General features: G+C 44.0%; 1 protein-coding gene across 8 annotated transcripts in view; it reads left to right on the top strand.

Moving 5' to 3' along the window:
* The window catches only part of LOC144674097 (tyrosine-protein kinase JAK2-like), a 230,731-nt gene that overhangs the window by 189,226 nt on the left and 22,214 nt on the right, over nucleotides 1-19,291 (top strand). For all 8 annotated transcript variants that reach the window (XM_078535606.1, XM_078535607.1, XM_078535608.1 and 5 more), the window contains 2 exons: nucleotides 2,977-3,122; nucleotides 7,120-7,441. In XM_078535606.1, the coding sequence (XP_078391732.1) occupies nucleotides 2,977-3,122; nucleotides 7,120-7,441 (468 nt within the window). The remainder of the gene's footprint in view (nucleotides 1-2,976; nucleotides 3,123-7,119; nucleotides 7,442-19,291) is intronic.

The following is a 19,291-nucleotide window of genomic DNA, read 5'->3' as shown; positions in this document are numbered from 1 at the left end:
TGAGCCCTTAATTTGAGTTGTATATTTGTCCTGCTAAGTGATGCTAATAAAGAAGTAATGACCGTTGACTAAATTAATAAATTCATATTACGCCGTAGAAATGGGAACTTTTTACATCAGTAGAAATCCTACCTATCCTGTCATGGAGATGGACAATGCCCAGGTTGAAAGGTCAATGTAGCTTTGGAGCTACTTGGTTTACGGTCAGGGAAATCTTAACATATTGCTATACACTGATGAGTAACTATCATTAAGACAAGGGTATAAATTTTCATAATGAAAATAAGATTTCTATGTAGCTGTTTCTCTTAACTAAAAAACTAGTGACTCACAAATTAACAACAGGAATTTGCAGCAAAGATTCGGCTCATTGTGTCCGTGCTGTCTCTTTGTTGAAGCAATTCAAAACTAATTCCATTTTTTCACGCTGTCCTTATAGTCATATCTCTCCCTCTACTTCAATTATTTATCCAATAATTTTTCAATAACCCTTTGCATAATGAAAGTTACTGAACCCATCTTCTCAGTCCGTGATAATGGGTTGGGTTTAAAGCTCCCCCATTGCTGGGTTTGAAGGGTGGGGGCCGGCAATCAATCTAGCAGATGGCCTGCCTGCCACCTATCTGCCCCCACCACCCCCCCAACAATTATACAGGTGGCATTGGGCGGTCCGTACACCCGTGAGCCAATTTGGACCTTTAAATGGGCAATTTGTGCCCATTTAGGGGCCTCATCCTGCCATCGCCAGCATTTAACCAGCAGTGGGACAGGCCTATGCCAAGCCAACAGCCTGGCAGGTTTCCCTGCTCAGGCTGGTGCTGGGAAAGGGTTGCTCCATCCTTAACTGGCCTGCAGCCCCATTGGAGGGACCTTCCAAGCTGTAACCATTAACCACAGCATCATAGCAACACACTTGACCTGAAGAGTGTACCGCACTGTATTTGGTAACACTAAACAAGAATCATCCTTTTAACCACACCAGAAGCAGATTTTCAACAGTTGCATATATATGTATGAGAACTAATACCTGGTTGAAATCCATGCTGCAAGCTTGATTTGGCCTCTGGGGAGAACAACTGTAAACATCGCCCACTTTTTTACCGCAATTGGCATCCCAATCCCAAGAACATTGACCTCCAGCTCCCCTTTATCTCTCTACTCAGTTCCCAATCTCTTGTTCCTTGGCCCACAATGCTCTCCTGGCCCCCCGATGCCTCTTGCCCAGGCTGGAATATGACTGAGTACACAGCAGTATGCAGCTGGAATGGCGTATTTTGCTTCAGGTACACTTCCCCACCCAATATTGACAATATTGACGGATAGCTGGAGAAATGACTGAAGAAGGTATTGAAGCTTCATTTTAGAGAACGTAGCAAGTATTAAAAGGATTACTTTTTAAAATCCATGCCCCCAGTGGAGACTTATGAGGCTGAACTTTCAATTTGGGGGCAGGAAACAAGAGGCGCAACTGTTTCCTTGCCCACCACCAATAACCCCCACCCCCTTTCCCCCGCACCTCGCCTTCAAGGAAAACGGTCACTGCTTGGAATTTTGACCTGGTTGCTCCTTTAATTGACGTGGAGACAAGTACCTTGTTCAGTTAGGACAGAGGCTGGGTTCTCAAGGCTGGAGGGCCAATTGGAGTCCTTCCAGCTTCAGACGAATACCTGGCTGCAGTAAAGGTAAGGAACTGAGAGAGTGGATTAACAAGAAGGTGCTCTTTCAGTTAATTTTTAAACAGTTTGATTTAAAAAATACAAAAATTTCTGTTGTTAATTTGTGAGTCACTTTTTTTAGTTAAGAGGAACAGATACATAGCAAACCTTATTTTCATTATGAAAATGTAAACCCTTTCTCAATGACAGTTACCCGGTGAGAGCCCTCTACAAGGTGGCCTTTGGCTGCACTCTCACCCAGGCCGGCAGGGAGAACCTGTAGGCCGTGCTTGGAGTGCAGGCCCTCTGGCCTGCCGCTGACTGACGACTTCCGGACAGGTGAGCTGCCCTCCGTTGCCTCGGAAACTGTATGCCAACTGGAAAATCTGAGTCATCCTCCACTACTTCCCTTTAACAAAGCTCTTAACAAACCTAATTGGCTGCCCTGAACCTGCCTTGGGCAAAATGTCTGACACTGGAAACAGGGTGACAGAGTTGGTACATGGCCCATGCCATTATTTTTGGGCCCTGTTCCCAACCTCAGCTGGGCCCGAAATTCCTACCCATAGCCTCAGGTGAAAGAATTGATGTTACTGCTTCTCTGAGAGATTCGTCCTCTCTGGGATTTAGGGTTACCAACCCTCCAGAACTGGTCTGGATTCTCCAGGAATTGAAGATCAGTCTCCAGGGCACTGCTCTGTGCAACCCATGGGAAATATCATCGGGACGTTAAATAAGGTTTTAAATTATTTTCTTTGAGCTTTTCTCTATACCAGATAGAAAAATATTGAAAATGGTGGGGGTGGGGGAAAGGCTGTTTGGCAGACAATCAAGCATCATCTAACTGATGAGTCTTTTTGCTTTCCAATTGGTGTAGGAAGGCAGTGCGTCACAAGGATGGATGTGTTGGCGGATGAATGGCTGGGGGCAGGTCATATGATGAAACCTCTAGGAATGAATTTAATCACAGTTGGCAAACCTATTGGGATTGCAGTATTTACCCTGAAACATGTTCCTTGAGTTTCTGTTTCAATTATTAAGCTGTATTAAAAATGTATCAGGATTAATTTATACAGATTTTATGTGGTAAAAGCCACGCATAATAGATGAAAGTTATCAATGGCATTTACGGAGAAATAAATAAAGGAACATAAGTGCATTGTGCTACAGTGCTAGGATGGAAGTCTGCATGCCCCTCTGCCATCCGATAAGAGGAGATGCCAACTGGAGGTCAAAGGAGAGGCATGGACATGTTCTTGGTGCATTAAAGTCTGATGAAGGAATGAAGAGTGAGTATCTAATTGTAGCTTTTCTTTCACAGTGGCGTGATGACTTTATTAATGGATGGGTAAAAATACCAGTTACACATGAAACACAAGAGGAATGTCTTGGTATGGCAGTGCTCGATATAATGAGAATGGCAAAGGAGAAGGACCAATCTCCTTTGGACATCTATCATGCAAACAGGTAAGAAGGCAAGCGGTGATTTTTCAGACTGGAGGGAATGATACAGTGATGGCCCCCAGGAGTTGGCGTTCAGACTACTGCTTTCTTGAATGTATATGAATGTATGTTAAGTACCTGGACTTGTATGTTCAGGGCATAGTTCAAAGTTTGAAGGTGACTTGAAATTCGGAAATGCAGTAACAAGTGAGGAGGAAGGGCTGGTGAAACGTTCAGGCACTTGTCAGATGAAATTTAACAGAGAAGTGTGAAGTGATTCACTTTGCAAGGAAGAATGAGGAGCTATATATAAGTGGTATGATTTTAAAGGGAATGTGGGAACAAAGAAACCTGGGGTGTTTGTACATCCTGGGGGTTACCATTGACCAGAAACTGAACGAGACTAGCCATATAAATACTGTGGCTACTCTGAGGTCAGAGGCTAGGAACCCTGTGGCAAGTAACTCACCTCCAGACTCCCCAAAGCCTGTCCACCATCTACAAGGCAAAGTCAGGTGTGTGATAGAACACTCTCCACTTGCCTGCATGAGTGCAGCTCCAATAACACTCGAGAAGCTTGACACCATCCATTACAAAGCAGCTTGCTTGATTGTCACCCAATCCACAAACATTCACTCCCTTCACTACCGACGCACAGTGGTAGCAGTGTGTACCATCTACAAGATGCACTGCAGGAATTCACCTAGGCTCCTTAGGCAGCACCTTCCAAACCCAGGACTACTACTATCTAGAAGGACAAGGGCAGCAGACACATGGGAACACTACCACCTGGAAGTTCCTCTTCAAGCCACACACCATCCTGACTTGGAAATATATTGGCCGTTCCTTCACTGTTGCAGGGTCAAAATCCTTGAACTCTCTCTCTAACAGCACTGTGGGTGTGCCTACACCACATGGACTGCAGCGGTTCAGGAAGGCAGCTCACCACCACCTTCTCAAGGGCATTTAGGGATGGACAATAAATGCTGACCTAGCCAGCGACACCCACATCCCACCAATGAATTTTTAAAAATGTGTGCAAGTCTTTGATGGTGGCAGAACAAGTTAAGAAAGCTATTAAGAAGGCATACGGGTTCCTTGTATTTATAAATAGAGGCATAGGGCCCAATATTCATGGAGTGACATGTTTGGAGGGGAGGTGGTGGTGGTGGTAGGAGCCTTGGATAAGAAACAAGGAAGTACCAATCTTCTGAGCACGTCTTTTAATTATTTTCTGATGGTTCCCCACCCAACAGCCAACCGGATTGACAAGTTGTCTACCGATCAGGTGAGAAAACCTGCAGCACGATGATGCAGCTGAGAAACAGAGAGCTGGTAGGGTGACAGGGAGAAATCGCAGTGGCAGTGGGGAGGTCTCATGGTTAGCAGTAGGAGGAAGAAACGGCAGGCGCGCAAATATTGGTTGGGTGGAAAAGACAGTGACCGTGGGCTGATGGTGGCCCGCTGGGGTTGGGGGCAGGGCGGGGGATGGTGGTAGTTGGTGTTCAGGGTTTGGGAGGGGAGTGGCTGAAAAAATGGCAGTTGGTGCTAGAGGGCGTGGGTTTAGAAGGTGCTGCTGAAGAAGCCTTGGTGAGTTTCTGCAGTGCACCCTAAAGAGTATAAGCCCTGCAGCCAAGGTGGAGGGAGTGAACGTTGAAGGTGATGGATGGCGTGCCGATAAAGCAAGCTGCATTCCGTTGGTTTGTGTTGAGTTTCTTGAGTGTTTTTGGAGCTGCACTCATCTAGGCAAGTGGAGAGTATTCCATCACACTCCTGAAGATGGCTTGAAGACGCTGGACAGAGTTTGGGGAGTTATGTGGTGAGTCACTCACCACAGAATTCCCAGCCTCTGACCTAGGGTTGGATTTGAAATTTTTAAAATTTCAACTTATCATCCTAGCTAAACCCACCCTGTCTTGGGGATTAAAAGTACCCCGATAGAGTACGAAAGCAAGGAAGTTATGCCAAAGCTTAAGGAAACTGGTTAGGCTCTGCTTGAGTATTGTGTTCAATTCTGGGCACCATAATTTAATAAGGAGAGGGTGCTGAGGAGATCTGCTAGAATGGTATCAGGAATGAAAAAAAACTTCAGATATGTGAAGCGACGAGAGACTGGAGTTGTTCTCCTTAGAATAGTGAAGATTAAAGGAAAATTTGAGTATTGCTGAAAAAAGAGACATGTCAAAGCTTTTTGTCTTGCACCCATCAGGACACTTTGCAAGAATACCAATATAAGGGGAAAGCAGCAAGTTATACAGTATGTGAAGAAAGTGCTGATTGGTTAGCATGTGGACTCGGCAACCTTGTAAATAGGGTCTGAGCCACTTGCTCACCATGCAAGCTGACGCTGAAATAGGGCGCACCAAAGGCATTCTGCAGGATAATAGTTTACCTGATCAAATCATTTCGCGCTGTATATTGCGCAAACTCATAAGCTGGCCTAAGGCCGTCACTTTCCGCCCTGAAAAGTGCCTAGTCTACCTCAGATTACCCTGGAAGGGCAAGGTATCTCAAAAATTTGAGCAACAGGTGAAGCTAGCCATTTCACGCCGCTACTATGCAGTAGCAACACGAGTGGTATTCGCCACTAACAGGATGCTGCCATCAAGCCAAAAAGATGTTCTGCCTATCACACAAATGAGTAATGTGGTATGTGAATTTCAGTGCCAGTGTGATGCTAGGTATGTAGGCTGTATGTCTCAAAACTGGCTGATTGTATCATACAGCATGTCCCAGTTGCTGTTCGTAACAGGCAGGCTACATACCGTGACCAATCAGCCCGTGCTTGCAAAACTCGAAGCACAATGTCCAACATTAGATGTGATTCTGCAATTGGACAACACTTGTTCAATAATCCTCAGTGCTAAGAATTGCGCTGACGATCAACTTAGAGAAGATTGTCATTCGGGCTCACAGTGTGGCACATTTGCCGTACTGGAAGCTACATTTATTAAAATACAGGGCCCTGTTCTTTGCAGACAGAAAGAACATGTACATCTCTCTATGTCGGTCGCTTCCCTCTTTAAGACAGTGCTTAGGACATTCCCCTTTGGCCAAACTTCTAGTCATCTAACCTAATATCTGCTTAAGTGGATCAGTGCCATACTTTGCCATGCTTATGTGAAGCGCCAGGTGATGTTTTATGTGCTACACATATATAAGCTATAGTTGTTGTTGTTATAATCTGGAATACAGTATCTGAAAGGGTGGTGGAAACAGATTCACTAATAACTTTCAAAAAGTATTTGGACAAATACTTCAGCAGAGGAAAGATTTTCAGGCCCATGGGGAAAAGGTTTAGAGAAATGTTAGCACCTTCTGTCTCCCTCTTTTAAGGTGTATTCAGATTATCACCTTGAGAAAAGAAAGTGCCATAGGATTTGTGTTTGTTAAGTGAATGCCGAGTTCTCTGTGAATTTTGCATGAGTTGCTAACAATTTAAAAACCTTCTCACCTTGGCAGTCTGACAGTGCATTGTCCAACCACACGTACTACACTGATGGTTGTTACTTTTGTATCTTAACACTCTCCCCTTGGAGAGTAGTATGAAGGACTTCCAGCCTTGTTAAGTCTAGAAGGTAATAATGTGAACAATTATTCCATGGCCATAACCATCTTGATTGTATGGTTAGTCCTATATGGCTGGAGAGATTTATAGTGAATTCATATGAGGACTCCATTGGATGTCAAACTAGAATTCTGAGGCAGAGCTCCAATCCGGTCCCTACTCACCAAGACTGCCCTGAACAGGGTTTGAATTTGCACCATCTGACTTGGAGGTGGAAATGCTACCAATCGGCAAATACTTGCTGCTAGTATAAATCTGGTGAGGTTGTGGCTTTCACAGTTATGTTTCTATTCCTAAACTGCGGTGAGTTTCATTTGACCTTGGAGAAAAAAAAGAGTATGCCGTTTAGTGTCTATTAACGCCAACCCAATTCAACTGATAAAGACTTTTCGGAAGATGTAGAGCTTAAGATGGTTCCCATTTGTACCAATAATTTCATTGTTTCAATTCCAGTTACAAATCGTTGTTGCCGAAAAATATTCGCCTAAAGATCCAAAATTACCACTTTGTAACAAGGAAGCGGATTCGATACAGATTTTACAGGTTTATCCAACAATTCAGCCAGTGCAATGCAAGCGCTCGAGATCTGAAGTTGAAGTATTTGATTAACATGGAAACTCTTCAGCCTGCCTTTTTCTCGGAGTATTTTGAAGTGAAGGAGCCAGTGCAAGGACCTTCAGGAGAAGATATATTTACAACCATCATTGTAACTGGAAACGAAGGAATTCAGTGGATGAAGGGGAAATGTAAAGACCACAATTTTCAGTCTGATCAGGTAATAGCCACAATAATTGAAATACTCTACCTGCATTAGTTGCATCTTTTATGGTTAAGGCCTCAGGAGGATTAGCTTAAAAATGTTACATCTGTAGCGTACTGTTTAAAAATTCGATTGTAATTCAGTTTTCTTCACTTCATATATTTTCTCTATTGCGATGCCTCACTGAGCTTATAAAGGCTATTGTGTAAGCTACCATCATTTATCATATGCCTTTGCAAGAGATTTACTTGGTAAACACTCCGGTTGTCCAGGTTCATAAGTAATCTTGAAAAGTCAAACCGCAAAATTCATCTGGTTGAAATTGAATCATGTTTTGCACAAATTGCTGTCTGTTTCATTTGAACTTGTGTTTTCTTATTATTCTTAAACCACTTTCAAAAATCATTATTCTGGTTCATTGTGTTACACTGAGTGTAGAGCACAGAAACAGGTCATTTGGTCTAACTGGTTTATGGTCCAAACATGCCTCCTCCCACCCTATTTTATTTAACATGATCAATATATCCCCCTGTCTCCTTCTCCCTTGGGTGCTTATCTTAAATGCATCTATGCTGTTTGCCTCAACCACTCCTCGTGGTAGCGACTTTGGATAAAGAAGTTTCTGCTCAGTTTCCTATTGAATTTATTAGTGACTACCTTATATATATCACCTGTGCTTCCTCTAAGCCACGCGACCACACAGCAACAAAAAGTTAACCCTCTTAAATCACTATGCAAATTTAAAGGAGCCACACATTTGAATAAATCGCCCGCACACTACAAAAAAAAAATTAGAGGGAACGTTGTTTATGACCTCTATTTTTGGACTTTCCCGCAAATAGAAACACCTTCTCCACATCTAGCCTATCAAATCCTCCCATTAGAGTAGAGTCGTGGTGAACAGTTGTTTTTCGGTCTGGAGAATGGTATTGGGACACTACTTTCTTTGATTTATATTAATGACCTAGACTTGGGAGTGCAGGGCACAATTAAAAATTTGCAGATGACGCTAAACTTGAAAGTATTGTGAACTCTGAGGAGGCTAATGATAGACTTCATGAGGACGTGGATAGGCTGTTGGAATGACCAGACATGTAGTAGATAAAATTTATCACAGAGAAATGTGAAGTGATACATTTTGGTAGAAAGAATGAGGAGAGGTGATATAAAATAAAGGATACAATTCTAAAGGAGATGAAGGAACAGGGACCTATGAGTATACTTGCACAAATTGTTGACAGTGGCAGGGGAGGTTGAGAAAATGGTTAACAAGGCTTTATAAATAGGAGCATAGAGTACAAAAGTGAGGAAGTTACGATGAATCTTATAAAAACATTGCTTCGGCCTCAACTGGAATAAGGTATTCAAATCTGGGCACTACAATTTTGGAAGGATGTTAGGGCATTGGAGAGGGCATAGAAAAGGTTTAGGGGAACGGTTCCAGGGATGGGCGACTTCAGGTACGTGGACAGATTGGAGAAGCTGGGGCTGTTAAGTGATCACTGAACAGCATGGTGTGAAACAGGTGGTAGGGTACATACATTGTTATTCCTGAGCTTGTCAAAAAATGAGCAGAGAATGTTAAATGTCTTTCCGCTTGGAAATGCGAGGGACGAAGGATTTCGTTGATGTTCATGCAAGTCAATTACATTTGTAGAAGAGAAGCTTGAGAGGAGCTGTGATAGAGATGTTCAAAATAATGAGGAATCTAGACAGAGTAAATAGGGAGAGATTTTTTGCCCATTGTTGGAAGGATCCAGAACACCAAATTAAGGTGATTGGATAAAGACCTACAGGCAACATAGGGAAAACCTTTTTTATGCAGTGAGTGGTTAGGGTCTGGAGTGCAATGCTTCGGTGTGTGGTGGAGGCAGATTCAATCTTGACTTTCAAAAGGGAATTGGACAACCATCTGAAAAAGTTTGCAGTGCTACAAGGAAAAAGCAGAGTGAAACTAGCTAAGTAGCCAGCACGGACACAATGGGCCGAATGGCCTCCTGTGCTGTAACCGTTCTGTGATTACCCTAAAGGCCTCTATTAGGTCACCCTCAGTCTTCTCAAAAGAAATGAGCCCCAGCATGTTCAGCCTTTCCTGATAAGTACATCCTTTCAGTTCTTCTATGATCCTTGTGAATCTTACACCTTTTTCAATGACTATTTCTTTTTTGTAATATGGAGACTAGAACTGTACATAGTACTCCAACTATTATTTAACCAAGATCTGAAACAAGTCGCACATAATTTCCCTGCTTTTGAATTCTCTTCCTCTAGAAATGATCCCAAATGCTTGGTTTACTTTTTTAGGATTTGTGTATTTGCACATCCAGATCTTCATTCCTCTATCCCTTTTCAGACTCTTACTATCTAAGCAGTAAGTGATCTCCTTCTTCTTCCCATTAAAATGCACCACCTCAATTCATCTATATTGACATTAATTTGCCAATTACACACCCATTTTGCAAGCTTTTGGTGTTTTCCTGTTTTTTGTCACCTTCGTCCTCTATACTAACTACATCCCACAAATTGGTGTCATCTGCAAATTTTGAAGTTGTACTTCCAATGCCTGATCATTAATGCAAATCATGTTAAGAGATCTTTGTCCTCTAGTTGTGGACCTTCTTTCCCTGGTTTCCAAAATCACATATAAAATGTATATTCTCAAGTACATTGAGGTTTAACTTCCTTAACTTAAGTAAATTGGGTCATAATTTTATCTACCGCAACATTTTTTGTTATTGATGTTTACAGATCTTCCCATGTAGATTAAATCAAGGACAGTCACCAATCTAGAAACTTGTTCTTTGGATATCTCGGAGGTTGTTATTAACTAATCACTGAACAATATGCTGTGAAGTGGGTGGTAGAGTGTACACATTGTTATTCCTAAGCTTGTCAAAAATGAGCAGAGAAAGCTAAATGTCCTTCCATTTGGGAAACACCAAGGGACAAAGGATTTCTGTTAATGTTGGTGCAGATCAATTATATATGGCGTTATTTACATGTTTTTTGAGGTATCATTGCTCTGATTTGACTGCTGAAACTACCAAGCCTGTGTTCCAGATATCCCTGAACAATAGAGATCCCTGCCTCCACTTTATATATTGCAGTGTATTTATTTGCATATGTGAAGTTTAAATAATAAGGAAGTATGGTTAGATTTATTACTGTAACTCGGGTCTTCCCCATTCTCTGAACATAGTTTAGCCTTTGCAAACCACTCTCCTGTCTCCTCAGTCTTTTATCTGAAAGACAGTTGGTGAAGGATAGTATTGGAGGCAATTTTTTACTCAGTCTCATATCTATTTACAAAGTTAAACATTATGAGCATAAACCTCCTAACTCAACCACACCCTTCTTGACAGCCTTCTGTCTCATATAACTATGGTTGGTGCTGTGGTAGTCAACTTTATGTTAAACATTGCCTGGTGGGGCTCAGGAGCCCCACTCTGGCATGGCAGTCTCTGCCCCAATTGCTGAAGATGAAAACAGTGGATTGAGAAGGGTTTTTGCCCACATGCCATGAATGAATAAACATCGCTGGCTAGGCCAGCATTTATTGCCCATCATTGAAATGATTTGCTGGCCTCTGTTGTCTCTGGGCCCTCTTCTCAGCCAGTCGAGCTTTCCATTTCTGTTCACCTCTTCCAAATCCCTCTCCAAACAGTCAGCTTCCAGAAGTCATAGCCATCAGCAACTGTATCTTAGTTCACAGTGTCGATGTCCACCATCTTCAGATCTCGTTTGCAGGTATCCTTGTAGGCGAGGTATTGATGCCCAGCAGTTTGTAACCTAGCGGCCAGTTCATTGTACAGAAGGCCTTTGGATATATGCCCACTGCCCATCTGATAAATATGGTTGAGCCAATGCAGACATCATTGGCTTAGCAACGAATGTATGCTGATGGAATTAGCATGCTCCAGGACCTCTGAATTGGTGACCTAGTCCTGCCAAGATATGCCAAGGATTTGCCTGAGATAGTGAAACTGGAAACTGTTCAGCCTCTTCTGCCTAGCATGTGTTGACCATGCCTCACCACTGTAAAGGAGTGCACTGAGGTCACAGGCTCGGTACACTCGCAATTTGATGTCTTAGTCAGGTTGCTGTTGTTCCACACACACTCTTTCTCAGTTTGGACATAATAGCTGCAGCTTTTGCAATGCGTGTTTTGATTTCAGCATCAAGTGACAGATTGATGGCGATTGTAGAGCCTAGATATGTGAAACTTTTAACAACCTTCAAATTCACATGGGCAATGTAGATAGATGGTGGGTATGGTGACCATACCACAGTTTCAATAGGTGTTTCTTTATATGTGCTCAAGTGGAATCCCAGGTAATTCCCACCACCTGTATACAATTAAACACAGTTAATATACAATAATCATCCATGTTGTCTCAGTTGTTGCATCACTCGAGAGCCAAGATGTTAAAGCCTGCAAGTGATCAATGCATCTAATATGTGCTGAACCTAAGGATGTAGCATGATCTTCCTAGCTTCAGATTTAAAGGGAAAATGAGTTCATGGTTATAATTATGCCTCAGTTGGTACAATAATTAATGCTGCTTCTTCGCTTCTAATACTTGGGCCCATTTCATTGGTTCCCAAAACTACTATCTTAATGAGCATCAGGGCCAGATGGGAAATTGGAAACTAGTTTTGGTTTTATTTGACATTTGATTTTTCTACAGCTTCAGGCAGCCTTTCCTGGTATCATGACAGCATGTTTATAGAATTCTGCTAATCCTGCAACTTCTATGCTTAAAATTGTATGAGTAAATATTTTACAGGAAGGTTCTTTCTATTTATATATCTATAGCATATAAACAAATCTGGGTAGCGTGCATGCCCTGCCTGTGCCACTTGACTTCCATTGTCATATATTTTATGCTAACTTTTCCCATTATGATTTATTAAGTTCACATCTATGCTCCTGGTTTACAATCTGGCCACTGAATTTCACCCCCCCCCTCCCAACCATCATTTTCTCAACCTGGAATTTTGTAGGTAGTTTTAGTGATGGAGAACATTTGGAGGTTGGTATGTCAATCTGGGGTTGAATAAATCCCTGAGAATGCAAACAGTCTAAGACCAGGGAGGAGAATGGAATCAATGATGAATGTTACAGGGGCTGAAGCCGACAGATTTGGTCTTCCCGATGCTTAACTGGAAGAAATTGTGGCTCATTTGTAACTGGATGCCGGACAGAAAAATCTGACACATGTAGGCATTGAGACAGGTCACAGGGAGCTAGTTCTAGATGTTGTCAGTGTACAGGTCGGAGCTGACCCCATGTGTGTGGATGATGTCGCCAAGTAAAATTGATTGGAGAGATTCAAACATGGGGGTTGCAAGACCGATTGGCATAGATTTTAAAGGTGGGAACAGTTTCAAGACCTTTGGGCCTGAATTTTTCGCTCGTTGGGCCCGAACGGGCGTAAAATGATATGCGATTACGTCGGGCAAGTTCCCCGACGTCATCACGCACTCACGTGATAGTTTAGTTGGCGGGGGTGCGTGGGAGTCGGCAGCTCATCCTCCAACAATTAACAGGCCTATTAAGGCCATTAAAGATCTAATGGAATTCAATTTTACGGTTGGAGGGCAGACAAAAGTGCCAAGCAGCCTTTGGATTTTCTGCAAAGCCTCATCCACGAGCGGGATGAGGTTTTGATCCGTCAGTTTAAAAAAAAATTCAAACCAATTTCTAACATGTCTCTGCTCATGTGACACACTCACATGAGAGGACATGTTGTTAACATTTTTAAAATCTTTTTTATTTTTCACAATCTTCACCTCCCTGAGGCAGCTCTGTGCCTCAGGGAACATTTCCTGTGCGCGTGCGCAAACTTGGGTGCTCGCCCTCCTCTCCCCATCACCCCCCACACTGGCAGCGCTGCAGGGCGCATTTCACATGGGCCAGTTTCACAATTGGCCCACCAGTGTGAAATCGAGGTTAGGCCCCAATCGCGGGTGGCGGTCAGCTTCCCGTTCGCCCGTCCGACGAAGGCAAAATCCTGGCCTTGGAGAAGAAAGGAAGGGGAGAGATGAAATGTAGTTTGTAAGTCAAAAGGATGCAAGGGGGGTTATTTTAAGGATGATGATGGTGAGGTGGACAACACCTGGGCCTGACTTTTTCCACTCATCGGGCACATGTGACCGGTGGGCCCGAGAGCAGATGGGAAACGAGCCCCTGACCACGATCGACTTCTGACTGCGATTTCACACTGGCTGGCGAATTAATGGCCAGCCAGCGTGAAACGGGCGCTTAAAAAGGCTCAGCACTGCCGGTGGGAGCAGGAAGAGGGTGGGCGCCAGTGTCACTGCGAGTGCTGGTGAGCCCTTCCAGTGAACTCCCTGAAGGCAGACAGCTGCCTCAGGGAGCTGCGGGCCTCCTGAGAATAAACAAAACAACAAAAATGCTGTAAAATATGTCCATGCAGCACAACCAAGTACCTGAAAGCGTACCTCATTAAAAAAAAAAGCAGCCCCCAGATATCTCTTTCTATTTTATTTCCCCACGGACATTTCGTCCCGCCCTGGATCGAGGTTTGAGAAAAAATGGGAAGGCCGCCTGGCCTATTGGCCCATCCGCCAACCGTAAAAGTGGACCGGCCACTAAAAAATCACTTTCAATTGCCTCCTTAATGGACTTAATTACCCGTTTAATTGTTGGTGGGTGCACTTCCGACTGCTGTTCCTGCCCACTGAGCGAGATATCAACGTCATCTCCTGCTATTTCGTGGCCGGGCAGGTCAGGCGCGCGTCCGCCCGCGGGACATAAAATTCTGGCCCCGCTGAGAAGGGACGACTTACAATGCCAACCAGTGTGATTACCAGGGACAGCAGTTAGTTGGTTATGAGCTGGAACTCATTTGCAAGGTGAGCTCATAAGGGGCGTAACTGGTGGCAGGAGAGAAGCAAGAGGAAGATAGATATTCAGGATGAGTGGGAAGGTTTGATTTGGTGGGCAAAGTGGAGCAGTGGAGGCAGATGAATGGATTGTCTCAATCTTACTGACACCAAAATCAATAAGCTCCTTGTGCTGCCTCCCAGGGATGCCACCCAAAAATACCATGCCAGTTTTCAAATGTACGCTGATGACATCCAACTCAAGCTCACTATCACCTCTCTCAACTCCTCCACCTTGTCAGACTGCTTGTCCAACAAAACAGTACTGGATGAGCAGAAATTTCCCCAAATAAGTATTGGGAAGAAGGTGAAACCATTGTCTTTAGTACCCGCCAAACACTTCATTACCTAGCTACTGACTTCATCCCTCTCCCTGGCATCTGTCCAAGGCTGGACCATTCTGTTCACAACTACGGTGCCGTATTTGCCCAAGGTGAACTTCCAACCATATCTGCACAATCACTGCGACCACCCATTTCCACCCCTGCCTCAGCTCATGTGCCGCTGAAATGCTCATTCATGGCTTTGTTAGCTCTAGACTTGAGGAATCCAACTCGCTGCTGGCTCACGTCCCACATCCTACCCCCCATAAATTTGACAGCATCCAAACCTCTGCTGCCTGTGCCTTAACTCACAAAAAGTCCCGGTCAGTTATCACCCCTGTGCTCGCTGACTTACATTGGCTCACATTTAAGCATTTGACTAGATTTTAAAATCCTCATCCTTATTTTCAAATCCTCCCCCCCCACCCCCCCCCCCGCCCCCCCCCCCCCCCCCCCCCCCCCCCCCCCGCCCCCCACAACCCCCCCATGGCCTTGCTTCTCCTTATTTCTGTTATCTCCCGGTATTCTTAGCCCCTCAACTTGCCAAGCTATCTGCGCACATCTAATTTTGGTCTCTCAGGCATCCCCTTAAAGCCCATGATGTTGTCCGGTGAGGTCTGGTGGTCGGTACCTAAATTTATTGCATGCCAGATATGCTTTTGGCCTTGAGATCGAGTGAGTCAGTGCTGCTGGAGTGGGAGATCAAGCGCGTACATGTGGTGGTGCATGGCCACAGAAGATCAGCCGATTATGTTGTAACTCTTTATAGAAACAGTGGGCCGTAACTTCCATAGAGTGGCAATCACAGCCAGATTGCCACTTTGTTCCTTGTTACTTACCCTGAAATGCAGCCGCACTTTTCTCACTCGACCTTCCAATTCGGGCCGGGTGAGAAAAGTGCAGTGCAGCGGGTTCCCAAGGCTTTGTGTCAAGGGCAGCTGAGTCAAAGGTAAGGAAGAGGTACTCACCTTTTTACAGTGCTAGCCGTAAAAGTTGGTGGTGGGTGTTGTGGGGGGCAGTTGGGGGGTGGGGGTTATTCAGGGGTATAGAAGGCCGTCGAAAGGATGGTGAGGGCAGTTGGGGGTGTGAGAAGGGTAGTTAGGGTTGGGGAGGGCAGCCAGAGGGGAGGGGGCTAGTTGGGGGATCACAGGGTATTCGGGGAGGTTCAGGGTACTATAGTTAGCCACAAGTTGAAGTGGTTTTAATTCTTCTAATTTTTCCTGGGTAGCTATTGCTGTAAGACAGTCGGAACCATCCGAAGTATGCAATTTAAATTGGATTATTGGATGGTTCCCAATGCCAGGGCAATTGCCCAACAGAAGTTTGAACTTCCTGGGCAATTGCCATGCAATCCTCCCATGGGAACGTCCGGGGTGAGGTGGGGGGGTCCCAGCGCATTTTTGGGGTACCCCCCACCAGCCCGACGCCCTGGAGCCCAGAAGGTATTGGTTTCTGTCTAGCAGCTATAGAGGTAATGGTTTAGATCTATTAGATCTATGCCACACTCTTTCACTATTGGATAAGCTCAGTCCTTTTTTTGTTACTGACGTGGCTAAAATTATGCCATTTGCTTTTTTATAGGACTGTATCCAAAATTTCCTCCTAAATAACTTTGTGCATTTTCTCTTATTTTTTTTAAAATTGTCCCCATTTTTTGGCTCTCTGTCACTTTAAGCCCTGTCCCCATCAAAGTGCTTCCAACGTCACTTAATATTTGGTTGTCTGTGAGTGCGCAAGAGCACCTCAGGATGACTCATCGGTCGTTTCCCATCCTGAGGGGCAACCCCTGCCACCACTGTACTTTCCCCATAAAACACAGTGAGGACTGAGAAATGGCCATGTACAGAATCTCAGAGAAGATTATGTCCTGAATTTTCGCTCGCCCAGAGTCAGGGTGTTTTCTTACTCCGCAAACCCAACCTGAGAGAAAGTGCCCCAGGATTTTCGTTCCGGTGCAGCAGGGTTCTCTGGGAATGCGGAGGCTGCCAGGCGCGGAGACAGGCTGTGTAGAAGACCTGCCTCAGTGCCCTGGCACTTTGCGAGAGGTTTTAAAAAGTACATTAAAACAAAACAAACCACCCAGTCCTCACACCGCCCCCCCCCCCCCCACCCACCCCCCCCCCCCCCCCCCCCCCCCCCCAACACCACACACACACACACACACACACACACTCCCAATGCCCCATCCATGCCATCTCATGTCCTCTACCCACCCCCCATGGCTCCTCCTACCCTCCATACCAACCTACATACCTATACCCACCCCGTGGCCCTATATGGCCCTATGCCAACAATGCCAACCCATGCTCCCACATATCTCCTTTTGCCCTTACACCTACCATGCCAACTTACTCAGTATCCACCATGAGCAGACCTCAGGAGCCATGCTGAGATAAAATAAAGTTCTAAGTGTCTATTGCAGACTTTATTTTTATTAAATCACACTCTCACTCATAAATTCCTATTCATTGCATTTGCATTCCTTCAACTACATAATCCATTATAAGAACAACCATTTCATTCATGTGCTTAATTCTTTATAAAAACAAGCTTTGGAATTCATAGTCCCACTTCAAAGAATCATTTGGAACTGTCAATCAAACTGTGAAATGGAAGGCACCCCATGATATTGGAAGGTTGTGAAATTAGTCACACGGCACAAATAATAACCCTTAGACTTATATCAATGGAGTGAAATAGCAAGCAATGATGTATTCAATGTTCCACAGTTTTTTCAAAGATTTAAAGGGCAGAAATTTTAAATGCCTTGACAGCTTGACAGTTACTTCTGACAGTTTTGACATTTTCAATGCATTTAAGTACTTTTTAACACACATTCCTGTCCGCTTTCAACAATCCCAAAGGGCAAATTATCTTTCCCAAAGGACAGTTCACCTCTTTCAAAGGTGTCCCGCGACCCTAGCCAAAGGGGTACCCTTCCTCTCCAAAAGGGCGCTCCACTTTTCCAAACGACTCCACAAAGTTTGGACCTGCTCATACCAGGTTTAACCTGCACATGTTGTGTTTCCCACTCCTGACTAACAAAGTTCAGACATGACTGGAGGCAGGTACTTTATAAGGGCAGCTGCCTCCACAAAATGCGCAAGCGCAAATCTTGACCTGGCCCCATTCCTGTCCCTGTGAAAACGGCAGGTACCATGTTCAGGGGTAGGCTACCGGATTTTGGCCTCCTCTGCTATTTTCACAATGACAGTGAGGCTGTTCGTTGTTGAAAAATTTCAGATTTAGCCTTGCTAAAATGGAGTTGTTGAATGTCTTCATTTTTGTTTTCTTTTCAACATGAGAAAAAATTGACTGTACAGAATCTGATAGTAATTGTTCGGATAATCGGAGCTATGCAATAGTATGATAGACCAGAGCTTTTGGCATCTGATTGCCTACACCTTGGTCTTCTTGACTACAATTGTGCTTTACAGGATGAATTAAATAGAAATGTCAGGGAGTTGTTTTTTTCTCTGGGATTACTGGGTACTTCTGCTAGACAGACTAGAGTGGAACAAGCATAGGAAGGGCGCAGGATATCCGAATGCCTGTTGAACCGTGGCTGGCATGGGCTATGGAGGGAGCCCGAGAGGAGTGTTATTGCTACAAATTTAAATGAATACACAGCACATTTTCAATCTAGATTCAAAATCCTGGTCCAGTTAGTGTGCTTGTCGTTCATGACAGTACAATAAAGAAATGCACTGAAACATAGCACATCTGTTTTGTCTTTGATTCATTCCAATTGGGATAGGATGTAACTAGCTTGTGAACAGTTTATGATTGTTGGGTCTAGTTCCAATATTCAGAAGATTCCGCTGTGCTACCCATTTCTTTGAAGTACTTTTTTTTTTGTGAATGCTGTATTTTTAACTCAGAACATTGGGTTGAATCCAGTCCAGGCTGCTGGGATGCTAGACTTTGTACTTTGCCTGATGGAAATGCCATTTGAGACTATGCAAATAGAATGGATCAAGGTTTGGAAACTCTGAACCAAGGTTTTGTACTATTGTGAGTAGGTCACAATCATAGGTATTGACAAGGCACATTAAGGTGGTGTGAGAAGTGTAAGTATTATACCAGTCTAGTATGAGTTGCTCTTTGATGGTTAGAGTATATTGGATCAGAGTAAAGAGCACTTTTTGTGTATATAACACAAATGAGATCTAAAGAGAAAAGAACCTACGTTTGATTTTCATGACCCCGGAATGTCCCAGTGCACTTTACAACCAATATAATACTCTTGAAGTAAAGGTGGCAACCAGTTTGTGAAAAGCAAAAGCAACAATGAAAAAATGACCAGATAATTTTTTTTAATGTTGATGGGGGAATAAATATTGGCCAGAATCCACTTCAGCACTGTCAGCGGGCCTTTTCTATCCACCTGCCAGGGCATTACAGGACCTTGGTTTAACATCTCATCCAGAAGACAGCATCTCCAACAGCGCAGCATACCTTTAGTATTGTACTGAAGTGTCAGTCTGAATTAGGTGCTCAAGCCTTCAGAGTGAGCTTTGAGCCCGTGATCTTCTGACTCAGAGGTGAGAGTGCTAACATTGAGTCAATGCTGACAAATACTTTGCCCATCCTTATTGTAGGTACAAAAAGGAGAGGTAAATACACAGGAACA

The sequence above is a fragment of the Cetorhinus maximus genome, unplaced genomic scaffold (assembly GCF_964194155.1).
Source record: "Cetorhinus maximus unplaced genomic scaffold, sCetMax3.hap1.1 HAP1_SCAFFOLD_553, whole genome shotgun sequence".
Lineage (NCBI taxonomy): Eukaryota > Metazoa > Chordata > Chondrichthyes > Lamniformes > Cetorhinidae > Cetorhinus > Cetorhinus maximus.
Note: the sequence above shows the minus strand (reverse complement) of the source record. Positions and strands in the feature narration are given on the sequence as shown.